Below are 12241 nucleotides of genomic sequence, written 5' to 3'. Positions count from 1 at the left end.
GGGAGTAGAAAAAAGGTTAAGAAATTGGTCCTTACTCTATCTCAGAAGAGTATAGAAATTTAGATAAACAATTTCTTTGAACAGATAAACCTGAAATTCTGATCTTACATGATTAGACTCTTCCAGTTAGTTAAGTCTTAATGGCTGTTCATTTCTCACCTTAACTAGGGGGTTGGTGTGTGTGTGTGTGTGTGTGTGTGTGTGTGTGTGTGTGTGTGTGTGTGTGTATTTCCTTTGTTCTCTTCCTCCTACCAATTTATTTTTGCTCAGGAAAGTCAGAAAAGAATCACTTGTCTATTGCTTCTAGGAAACATGGCATGAAACATGATCAAATGGAAAAATATTGTGACTTTGAGGATGTTGGTTAGCCAGTAGTTTTCCAGATGGGATAGAGATTGAGTTAAATACTAAGTGGACAGTGTTAACAAGCAGGGCACTTTGGAATGACTGAATAATCTGGATGATCTCTGGAGATTCTGGTTTTCGAAGTCAGTTACCTAAGTGTCTTTTTCTCTATTAGGCACTTTTAAAAATTTTGTTTTGAGCAACTTTGGTGTCTGAGATGCACTTTTACATTTTGTATAAATACTTGTCATATGGGAAAATGTTATAAAGAATATTAACATGAAAAATTGTAATTTATTCACTGATTAAATGCTAATTTAAGCATTTAAGTCTTTTATAGTTAGTTTCTTGAAAACAAACAAAATTTTCCTTGAGTTTTTTTTTTTAATGTATTTTTATGGAACTAATTAATAGGTTGTTGGCTCATTGTGCCATAATGTTTTCTATACTATCATTAAAAAAGAAAAGTTATATATGCCGAAAGTTTCAAGTTGTAAAATGCTTGATATGACACAAGCGCCATTTCCTTCCCGTGTTCTCCCTTTCTTCCTGGCCTCTCCATTTCTTGCTCTCTAGAGGCAAGATGGTTAGCACAGATAACTGATTTAGCAATGTTTACCAGTATATCTCTAAATAACATGTTTATTATGCTACTTCTTGATTTTTCAGTTTCATTCCTGGTAGCTTTCCAGTATGGAAGATGAATCTTTAGCTGTCTTTTATCCCTCTATCCCATACCATATATTTCATCTTTCTCTTACCTTCCCAAAATGGTTATAATTTTGATGCAATTAGTTATTGATTGTTTACATTATTATGACTATTTAAAAACTATTCACAACTGAGAAATATAGTATAAAATGTTTACTTTTTCTGTCTATATATTACTTTCTCCCTGTTTTCATTTGGTTAATTTTCTAATCACTAATTCAACCCTAAGTTTCCCTCTAGTTGCTTAAAATTGCTCTCATGATGGTAAAACATGAGCCAGTCTATTGATTTCATGTATTTGAGTACGTCTCCTAGGACCTTTCTGATATGTTCCACTGTAGACTGGTTGGTTTCTATTCTTGCTACATTGGTATCTTGGGAACTCACTTCACCATTATTCTGGGAAAATTTCTTCCTTTTCACTTTAGTTGGATCTTCTATTTCCTAATCCCATGTCTTCCTTGTGTCTTATTCCCTGGGTTTACTCCATAGCTTTTTAAGAAAGAGTGTTTGGGAAATACATATGTTTTTGAGGCTTTGCAGGTATGAATATGACTTTATTCTTTCTTCAACTTAATTATTTGTTGGTTTGGCTGATTATATAATTCTGTGTTGCAAATCATTTCTCCTCACAATTTTGAAAGCTTTGCTCCATTGTTTTTCACCTTTCAGTAATGTTGTGAATTCTAATGCCATTATATTCTGCATCCTTTGTGTGAAACCTGTTTTATCTCTCTTTTGTCCCTAGTGTGACTTACTGTGTTTTTTTCCTTCTATTTTCTTGCATTAGAGAGGATCCATTACATCTGAAAATCATATCCTTTGATTTTAGAAAAATTTCTTGAATCATTTTGTTGATGACTTCTTCCCTTTTGTTTTCTCTGTTTTATCTTTGTAGAATTCCTAATAATTAGATATTGCATATTCTGGACTGGATTTTATAATTTTTTATGGTTTTACACTGATTGTCCATTTCTTTTTATTTTAAACTTTTTGAAAGAGATTTCTTCAGCTTCATTTTCTACCTGCAGTTTTTTGTTTCTGTAATTATCATTTTTATTTTTATGACCTTATCTTGTTGTATACTCTCTCCTCCTTAGATCCCACACCCAAATTAGGGCTCCCTGTTCTTATTTCATGGGTGTATTATCTCCTGTTAACTCTCTGAAGGCATTAGTTGTAGTTTTTATTTTTTGAATATTTTCTTTCCTATGCAGTCTCTGTTTCTTCCATTTTTTTTCTCTCTTTTTTTTTTTTGCTTGGTCTCTATTTTTCGTATTAGATATTTAATTAATTGGTTTTCCTTGGCAATCTGCTCATTATGAGTGAAGCATTAATAATAAAGAAGCAAACATTTACGTAATGCTTAGGATGTGTCAGATACTATTCTAAGTGCTTCATCTATTTTAATTTATTTAATCACAATAAATTTAGGAGTTAGTTACCATTATTATTTGTTAATATTATTGTTGTTAAGTTTAGGAGTTAGTTACCATTATTATTTGTTAATATTATTGTTGTTATGACTATTATCATCATCTCCACTTGACTGATGAGGAAACTGAGGTGTAAAAGATTTAGTAGCTTGCCCAGTGTAACACAGTTGGTAAATGGTAGAGCTAGAATTTGAATACAGGTAGCCTGTTTCCATTGTCTCTTCTTTTAACCTTTGTGCTGTCTGCCTCTTATTGAAATCAGGAGTGAATTAGAAATTCTGTACACATCAAAGTAGCGTTATTTGAGTGAGCTCTTTCTTTGTGGAACCTCTGATGAGGTCTTTTTTCCACGGGCTGATTAGATTCACCAGTGAAGAATCTTCTAAACTGCTGACTAGAGGCTGAAGCCCAGCCGCTGGCAGTTTGGTCGCTGAGTGGCGAGAGAGGACCTGGGCAATGGGTCTCAACATTTGATACAACTTGGACTTAGTCCATCTGTCTCAGGGTCTTTTAACCTACAGACCCTCGGCTTTACCCTGTCCAATGAATACACCTGCAGCCTTCTGCTGTGATGAGGAACTGTAAGTTGCCCAGATGTGCAGATTCTGGGAGGGGATCTTGGGAGATATCTGTGACTCTTTTTGTCTTGCCTTTACTCAACTTTCAGTGCCCCCCAATTCTTAGCCTTTTTTTGGATTCTATGATATCAATGTAATTGATTCTCATTTTCCCTACTGGCAGTTTAAGATTTATCTTCCTTGTATTTGCTTTCAATTTTTTTCAGTTTTCTCATTTCACATTCTCTTTGACCCTGTGTTTATGAGGAAGCAAATAATCAAAACAAATTTTAGCTATCTGTTAAGAAGAGGCTTTTGGGAAAAGACTTGAATAAATGGCATGTTCTTAATGTGCCATTTAAAATTCTGTTAAGTCTGTTGAAATAGATCTCAAATGTCTCCTATCTGAAGCATTTCATGATGCTCCAACTAGGTATATCACCTTCTGAAAATCTTTCCTCCCACTTTGGGCATATTTTCGTCATTCGTAAGGCTTTTTTATATCTCATATTATTGCATTTGCATGCTCTACTTACACTCTGCCCTCCCCTCACACTTGACCATAATTCCTTGAGGACTACGAGTGATCTATAGTGTTACTCAATAAAAATTTGTTAAGTTTTGTATGGACTTTTATTTTTGAAAAATGTTAGCAATATATTGGGTTGTTGGAAAAGTCATGAAAAGCATAGAAAAAATACGTCATGACTTTTCCGACACCCCAATATTAACCCTCCATCGGGCGCAACTGATCTCACAGATTGTTTTGAATTTCTGTTGATTTTTGTACTGAATTTATGTAATAAACATATATTGTTTTTACTTTGTGGCAAGTTAAAATTTCATTCTGAATAAATAATAAGCATGCTTCCATGTTATTTTCATTCATTTTCAATTTAAATATATAAATTTCATACATGCATCTAGTAGATGCATTGCGTCCAATGGATGGCTAAATACTAAGGATAGTAAATGAGGGAATTAATACAGTTGTGCAACAAAAGAAATTAAATTCAGGTATAAAAAAGACATTTTTTAACAATTGTCAATTGTTAAACCTAGATATTATGAAACCTTTCAATGTAGATACCTAATCATGACACAGTATCCATCTTTTCTCCTTCTAGGACCCAGAAGAAAGAGCTACATGCTCTGTCAATTTTTTGCCCTTGTTCAGGATTCTATAACTTAGATGACACATATATTTGGTGTTGCTATTATATTTCTAGTATACTGAGATATGATGTTGTGTTAGAAATATTCTAATTGTTTATAAATGCATTTTAGATAAACTAATGTTTTAATGTATTAGGCTAAATCTATTTAGAAGCCCACACTTGCAATATTTCCTTTTAAAAACTAATTTTTTGTATTTGTATTTTGTAAATGATTTTTATAAATCAGTGCTATATTTTTTTCCTCCTGATCTTTAAAATGTTTAGAAGGAAAGAGAAACTATTTTAGGACTTCAAAGTAAATTATTCAGAGAAAGGTTATTGCTTTAAAATAATGTTTATATTCCTAGCACTGTATTTTAAGAAACTCAAGACACATTTGTCTTTTAAAATGTATTAATATTTCTTTGAAAATAAAGTAAAGGAAGGCTATCATCTGCATTTTAATATGTAAAAGTTGCTGAGGTATGGAAAACATCAGTGGTCACTAATAAGATCTTTTGTAGAGCTAAATCAGTACTTAGGAAACTGATGGTTTTTGGTTCATTATGCAAACAAAGCTAAAATGATTGTTAGGCATGAGTATTTGTTTTTGTTTTCAAATTTTCTGGCACCTTGCACATAATTTATTGGGATATGACTTATGAAAACACATAGAAGCATTACTCTAAAAATTCCATTCTTTTGAAACCATATTATTTGGGTACAGTGTTCATAGATGCTAAAAATATTTTTTAATTGTCTCCTGAGATTTGTGGATACATGTGGAAAAGACGAACTTGGTGTTTATAGTTTGACTTGGTTAACTCTCAGTATCCATATCACTCTTCATTCCTAATTTCTTCATGAGAAGATGTAATCACATACAGATTTCTATTCGCTTGCAACACAAAATTAATGTGAATTCCATTTCAAACTAACCACCATCAAAAGTTTTTGAAAGTCTGGTTTATATTTTTTAAGTGCAGTATGTGGATGACTTGCTTAGTTTTGATTTTTGGAGAAGTACATCTTTAAAAAATTTTTCAACAGATTTTTAAGATGTGGGTAATGGTGACAATACTGGTATCATATTCTGGTTAATTTAATGTCCTTTTTATAATGTATTTTTTTCTACATAAATTTCCTTTAGTGACATTACCTACTGAGTTTCTGTGAAAATAAATTTTCTTTGCTTATTAAAGCAAAACAACTCTTGAGATTGTTTCTTACTATTTATTTTTCTTTAACTATTTTTGTTTTATTTTTGAAGGCATTAGTATTAATTTCAGTGAGAAAGCAAAGTATGGCTATCGATGACTACTGCCTCATCACTTAAAACAAAATGCCTTAGAAAATGCCTTTAGAATTGTTGCTTAACGTGGTTTTATTTGTTTAGCTGTTCTATTTATTTATTTATTTTTTTAGAAGTTGGAGAAGATTGTTTTCCTGTAATCAAGTCTATCTTATATTACTGAGTCAAGGAAATGGTTATTAATATATGGATATGTTCACTTTTGAAATATAGAAAAGGAAACCAGTTATGATTCACCAGAGTATCATTTACAGCTACTGTTTCACAGTTTATTATGAATTTATTTTTCATTTTAATGTATACTCCTTATTACTTGTTTTACTTTTCCAGGTTTTTTAGTTCTTTCATGGTTTGGTAGATCAGTGTCTTTTGTTTTCTTCTTAAAGCCCAGGTACTCACGATTTTCTCATTTTATTTTTATGATACAAAAGAAAGCATGTGTGATCCTGCTGCTTGTCTTGCTTACATACTTTAAGGGTAAAGAGGAGAGGAATTCTGGATATTCGCTTGTGTTTTTCTCTTCCCTGGTCTCTCATGAATACATGACTTGATTTATCTTGATCAGCCTAGTAACTTGCTCCACATTTTTCCAAAAGTGCAAAGCAGTTTCAGCTAAAAATACACATATCAAAATGCTCCAGAAGTTGTGGCCACAGCTCAAAAATGCTGATCAATTTTGAAAATCTAAATCAACCTCGGCCATGAAACCAAGGGAAGAACCTTTGTGGTGGGGCACAGATTTCCAAAAATTCACCACAGTCCTGTTCTTAGCTGGAGCTTGTGCTGATGTTGCCAGACAACTGAGGAATAGATGCAAAAAGCAGGAAGCATTATTGAATTGAGCCCTAGCGCCAATTTGGGAAAAGCAAATTAAAATGTAAAAGAATATTTTTCCACTCCTGGCGTCTCAACATAAAATGGCAAAATACATGGTTGCTGAAAAGTCACAGAAATTGCTAATTTTGCCAGAATGGCCAATTTTGCCAACAAAAATCAGCCTTACTGAGTTAAAAATGTATACACACATAGTTAAATGTTTTTTTTTAAACCTAAGTGAAATTATTTTAATTTACAAATCAAAATGTATATACATTTAAGTCAGATTGTTTTGACATAAATGACTGTGTGTGGGCTTGTTTCAATGTCTTCTGTTATGTTTCAGGTGTAATTGAAGGATGGATGATGATGATTTTGGTGGTTTTGAGGTACGTGCTATTATTTATCTTATTTAGCTTATGTAATTGTTTTAACTTTGTTATAATGGAGTATACTATTTTGAAAATGTATTATTTATCACTGGTGTTCATGATATTTTTCTTGATCGTTTTGAATGTAACTTTGGGATAAAAATGTCAAATCAAGGAAAATTAAAATAGATCCTCTCTGAGAGTTAAACTGATTTCTTATTATTGAACATTTGGTCATGCCCATAGGAATGGTTTAAATTAAGGTAATTAAGTGCTACTAGTGGAAGCAGTAAAGAAGAGGTTTTAAAAATTGTCAGCAGATGATTTTGTTGGGATAAATGTCAATTAGGAAATACTTCAGAGATGAGAGATGAGTATTGAAGCTCTGTCATATATCTTCTTGTTTACACCTGTGATGAGTTCATTTAGTCTGTGAGCTTCATAGCCTTTTGGGGGCTTATAGAACCAATTAGTGTGTTTGTGTTGTTAGATTATTCTTTCAGGTTTGAGTTGTATATTTTGTAAGTGGAAATTGTTAGCTGAAGAAGCCCTGCCTTTTCCTTAATCCTTTTCAGTGAGTGTTCATTTTATTGAAATATTTTGTAACCCAGTTATTTTTATGGAGCCAGTGTAGTCTTGCAGGAAAATCTCTGGATTCAGAGTCAGGATGCCTGAGCTCAAGTCCTGGAACTACTACCATCAAGTGATTTTTTTAGTAAGATTTTAACCTAGTTTGGAATTTGGTAAAAGGAGAGTGTTAAAAATAGACAGTGTAATTAATGACATTAATAGGAGATATAAGATATTAAGTATATATTCACTGTTCTGAATAGCATGAAGAATGGTATGAGGTTTTTTTTTTAGGTTAGGATCATTTTCTCTTCTGTTGATCTTAATTCTGTCGATATGGAGATATTTAGAATATTATCATAGCCATTTTTTGCATTTCATCTAAAATTGTTTTTGCTGAGCACATTTGTATTTTTTCTATATTTTCTTTAATATTTTGGGTTTTGTTGGGTGGTTGAATCTTGTTTATGTTACTGAAATGTGACATTTAAAATTTTGTTAAAATTCCTTCTATTTTGAGGAAAGTGTTTCAGATATAAAATTAGTTTATTATTTAGAAGTTGTTAGTTATTTGAAGGTTAAAACTTAGTACATGAGGTGTGATTAAAAATACGGTGAATGTTTAAGTAAAAAAATTTATTACAGTAAAAGACACATTGTCATTAATCCCCCTCAAAATACTCTCCCTCACTTCAAACACACTTATCCCATCATTCTTGCCACTTTCTGAAGCAGTTCTGGAATTCCTCTTTTGTGAGTGTCTGTAGTTGTGCTGTCGTGGCTGCCTCGATGTCCTGAATCATTTTGACTTTGGAGAAGAGCCAGAAGTCACACGGTGCCAGATCTGGTGAATAAGGTGGATGAGGACACGCCGTAATGTTTTTACTTGACAGAAATTCCCATATACCAGAAGCGATGTGTGACACGGAGCATTGTCATGATGGAGGATGATTTATGGCGCACTTTAAAACACACCTTCTCTCAACCGTAGCTCACACCTACTGACCACTGAATCAGTTGAAACTTGTCACACACTGTTACTAAGGTTCCTCGTGCTGCTTCCTGTTTTGAAGATTCCTGCCTTTCTGTTGGATGGCACATGTAAGTAGTTTTCACCTTGGTTTTTTTCTCGAAACGGAAAGGCTCCGAGTCACACATCGCTTCTGGTACAGCAATTTCTGTCAAATAAAAACATTATTGTGTGTCCTCATCCACCTTATTCACCGGATCTGGCACTGTGTGACTTCTGGCTCTTCTCCAAAGTCAAAATGACCATGAAAGGTAAATGTTTTGAATCGATTCAGAACATCGAGGCAGCCAGGACAGTGTAACTAAAGACACTCACGAAAGAGGACTTCCAGAACTGCTTCAGAAAGTGGCAAGAACAATGGGATAAGTGTATTTGTAGTGAGGGGATGTATTTTTGAGAGGGATTAATGGCAATGTGTCTTTTACTATAATTAATTTTTTATTTAAACATTCACCATATTGTTTGATCATGCCTTGTGACCTTTATTTAAACCATGCTAGGTTTATTATATTAGGAAAAAAAATGAGTAGGTAGTGCTCTGTAGAGTAACAATTATACTTCAATATTATAATCAATGGATCTATTACTTTCAGTATTACATAGGTACAATGTTAACTAAGCATTCCAATTTAATTGTGGTTATTGGGTTTCTTTCTTTCCATATGCTGTTGTAGGAATATGGAAGGTCTTTGTTCTTGGTAATGTAAACCGTGTTCATTTTTCATAGTTTGTACAGAGTAGCTTCTATATTCTATGCCACTCTGTTCCTGCGGCACATTTCCCCAACTTCTCCTTGGCTGACAGCTCAAGCAGAATCTGAATTGATATTATGTTTTTTTTTTTTTTAGTAATAATTTTACTGTGACCTGGACACTTAAGAGACAAGAAAACTCTGCACTCTTACACACATCTAATCATTAAGTAATTGTTCCATAGTTTTAAAAGTGTTTAATAGGAGGGCTTATTAATTTAAAATGTCAGCATTAGGAATTCTCCTAATGTTGAATGCTAGTAAGTCCAGCTGGTAGATTATTCAAGAATATGGATAAATTCTAGTTATTTAGATTGATCTCTAATTAGGTCTTATGCTAATTAATGGAAAAGATTTGGTCTCTAGAATTTTAAATAAAAAGGATCTATTTTTTTATATATATGGGTAAATATGGTAAGTTAGCTTAGAGTATTTAGATATAAAGTTCACAAGTGATTAAGGATATATAAAAGAAAAATTTCATGGCAGGAGATACATTTGAGTAAGGAAGGAAAATTTTTACTTAAAGTACTTTGAGCACTGGGGATGGTGAGTAGTGGTGAGGGCAATAGCAATGAAGATTGAGAAGCAATTAAATTTTCAGAGGGAATTTGAAAATATGTGGTGTATTACAAAGAATATGCTTGTAGAAATGGAAAGTTTGATTAATTAAATAGCATTTCTGCTTTTCAGAGCTTCTAAAAGAATTATGCCTTTGTTTTCTAGGCTGCAGAGATTTTTGAGGGTGAAAGTGGTGAAACCCAAACTACATCTCCTGCTATTCCGTGGGCTGCTTTTCCTACAGGTACTAGCATACCATAACTAGGAATTTTTTTCTCATTTAACATTTTTGCCCTTTCTTTGAAAGCCTCTTTGTACCTTTGCAGCTGACAATCTTTGATCTGAAGAATGGAATGAAAAATGATATAATCTAGGTATTTTTCATAACAAATTATGAATTGCATAACAAATTCTGCAATAGTGGCTTGAGGCATTCATGATTCAAAAAAATGAGATCATGAACATTAAGTGAAATTAAAGCACAATTTACATTTCCTAAGTTGTCATATTTAGGAAGGTGAGGTGCAAATAATTTTTTTAGGTTGTCCAGTTCATTAATTAAAATCTCCTTCTTATATGCTATAACTATTTGTCACAGTAATTTATTTCTACCAATATTTAAATTTAGAAGTTTTTTACAGCAAGGTCATTCAAAAGTATTAAAAATTGAAATTAAAACATCCAAAAAATTAAATACAAACATAAATTCCATTATTGAGAGATATTTTTGGAAGACCTAATTAATGTTCAGTATTAATATAATTCATACCTAAATAGCATTTTGAATTTTCCAGACTTTTTGTTCTGCCAAATCATTGTAAAGTCAGAAGTAGATGAAAATACCATTTTTTAACAGTTCTCTGTAGTCTTAGATTGTTAGAGGTATTCATCCTACAAATATTTTTCTAGTGCTGATTATGCATTAGGCACTATGGGGTACGCCCTTTACTCCAAGGGAAGATAGGGCAGGCACAGCATGTTTGCGATTTGGGAAGAATGATGATTTCACCGTCCATTTGTTTAGCAAGTGTTACTTTATGCCTGGTATGAGCCAAGCACTATCGTTAAAAGTGCGTTTATATTAGCGAACTGGGCTTTGGTTTTAGCAGGCAGAGATGGGAGAAAGGGGAAAGATTTTGAAGGTGATAAAATAAATGGAATGAAGGTATGCATAAATGTGGGGAAGAAGGTGGCATAATTAGGAGGCTCGTTCTTATTCAAGGGCATTATATGTGGTGTTTCCTTTGCCAGGAACTCTCCACCTTGCTTTCTATCTCCCCTCTCTCACTTCCTTACCATACTAACTATGGTTTGTTTTATGTGTTGTTCCTTGCTTTAATATTTCTTTTTCTGGGAAGCTTCCCAGAGAACCCTCCTGTGGCTATGTGCACCTATTTTCTGACTTCCATGTTATACTGTAAGTTTTGTGGTGTTAGGCACCATGTTTGTGCTATTGTTACGTTTTAAATGCCGAGCATAATGCCTCGCTTATAGTTGGCTCTCATTAAATATGTATAGAAAGGATAATCAAAGGAAAAAAAAATGAATGAATGAATGAATAACTGAATGAATGACTAGACTAGGGTGGCGATGGAAATTAATAGGAAGATTGGGATAATGATAGTTATATAATGGTATAGGATTTACAGTGTGCTGTCACATGTCTGTTTAGTGTAAAGTAGGTAGGGCAACTATACTCTTCCTGTTGTACAGATGACGAAAAGATAGCTTATAAAAGTTGTAGAGTTTGATACAGATAAATATGTTCAGGATGAAATCTAGTCTTTCACATTCTCTCAGTTCTTTTTCAGTAACTGTTTTTTGTAAACAGCATCAGCAGGACTGCCTGACTGACTGGATATAATGGTGAAGGAGGAGTCAAAATGGATTTTTGATGTTTCAAGCCTTGGTCCTGAAAGAATGGTATTACCATGAACAGAAAGAGAATGGAAAAGAGCTGGTGTGGGACAGCCTGAGGCCTTCACAGATTTGTCTTAGATATTTGTACTTTCGGCACCCAGAGTTCAGGAGAAAGGTCAGGGCTGGAGTTCTTGGTTTGGGCGATTTTCCACTGATGGACAGTTGAAGTTGTAGGTGATTCCTTGGGGAACAGCATGTAGAAAGAATAAGGTTAAGTAGAGAAATCTGGTTGTCCATAGTTAGGGAACAGGAGAAAGAAAAAAAGACTTGAGACATCAGGATAGTATGTGCTAGTGCTGCAACACAGACGTCAGTAGAAGATTTCAAAAAAGGCGTGGTTGCCGTTGTCAGAGGTTGTAGAGAGGTCAGTAAGATTGGAGACTGAGAGAAAACCTATAAACAATTATCAGTGACTTTTAGTTTTAGTACATTGAAAGTTGAAGCCAAATTGCACTTCTTTACTTTGTGTGAAAGCAGGAACAATTTGTTTCTGTTTTCCTATAATTATTGTGGCAGTGGATTAAATAATTGTGTATCTAATTTCTGTTCTCCTAGAGTTGATATTATGTCATCACTCTCTTTATACATACAGATACATATATGCATATATGTGTATACATATATATGTAGGTCTAGTCCTCAAAACCTAATGAAGTGAACATTAAAAAACAATACCTGTAGTGTGTACACACACACACACACAC

At 33.3% G+C, this 12241-nt stretch overlaps 1 protein-coding gene across 1 annotated transcript in view; it reads left to right on the top strand.

Moving 5' to 3' along the window:
- Positions 1-12241, top strand: part of LOC109396300 (uncharacterized) — an 83544-nt gene that overhangs the window by 45579 nt on the left and 25724 nt on the right. Inside the window, exons 2-3 of the mRNA XM_019668017.1 lie at positions 6681-6723; positions 9783-9861. Of these exons, the coding sequence (XP_019523562.1) occupies positions 6681-6723; positions 9783-9861 (122 nt within the window). The remainder of the gene's footprint in view (positions 1-6680; positions 6724-9782; positions 9862-12241) is intronic.

This window comes from Hipposideros armiger, unplaced genomic scaffold (assembly GCF_001890085.2).
Source record: "Hipposideros armiger isolate ML-2016 unplaced genomic scaffold, ASM189008v1 scaffold_513, whole genome shotgun sequence".
Classification (NCBI taxonomy): Eukaryota; Metazoa; Chordata; class Mammalia; order Chiroptera; family Hipposideridae; genus Hipposideros; species Hipposideros armiger.
The sequence above is the reverse complement of the archived record's forward strand: the minus strand, read 5'-3'. Positions and strand labels throughout refer to the sequence as shown.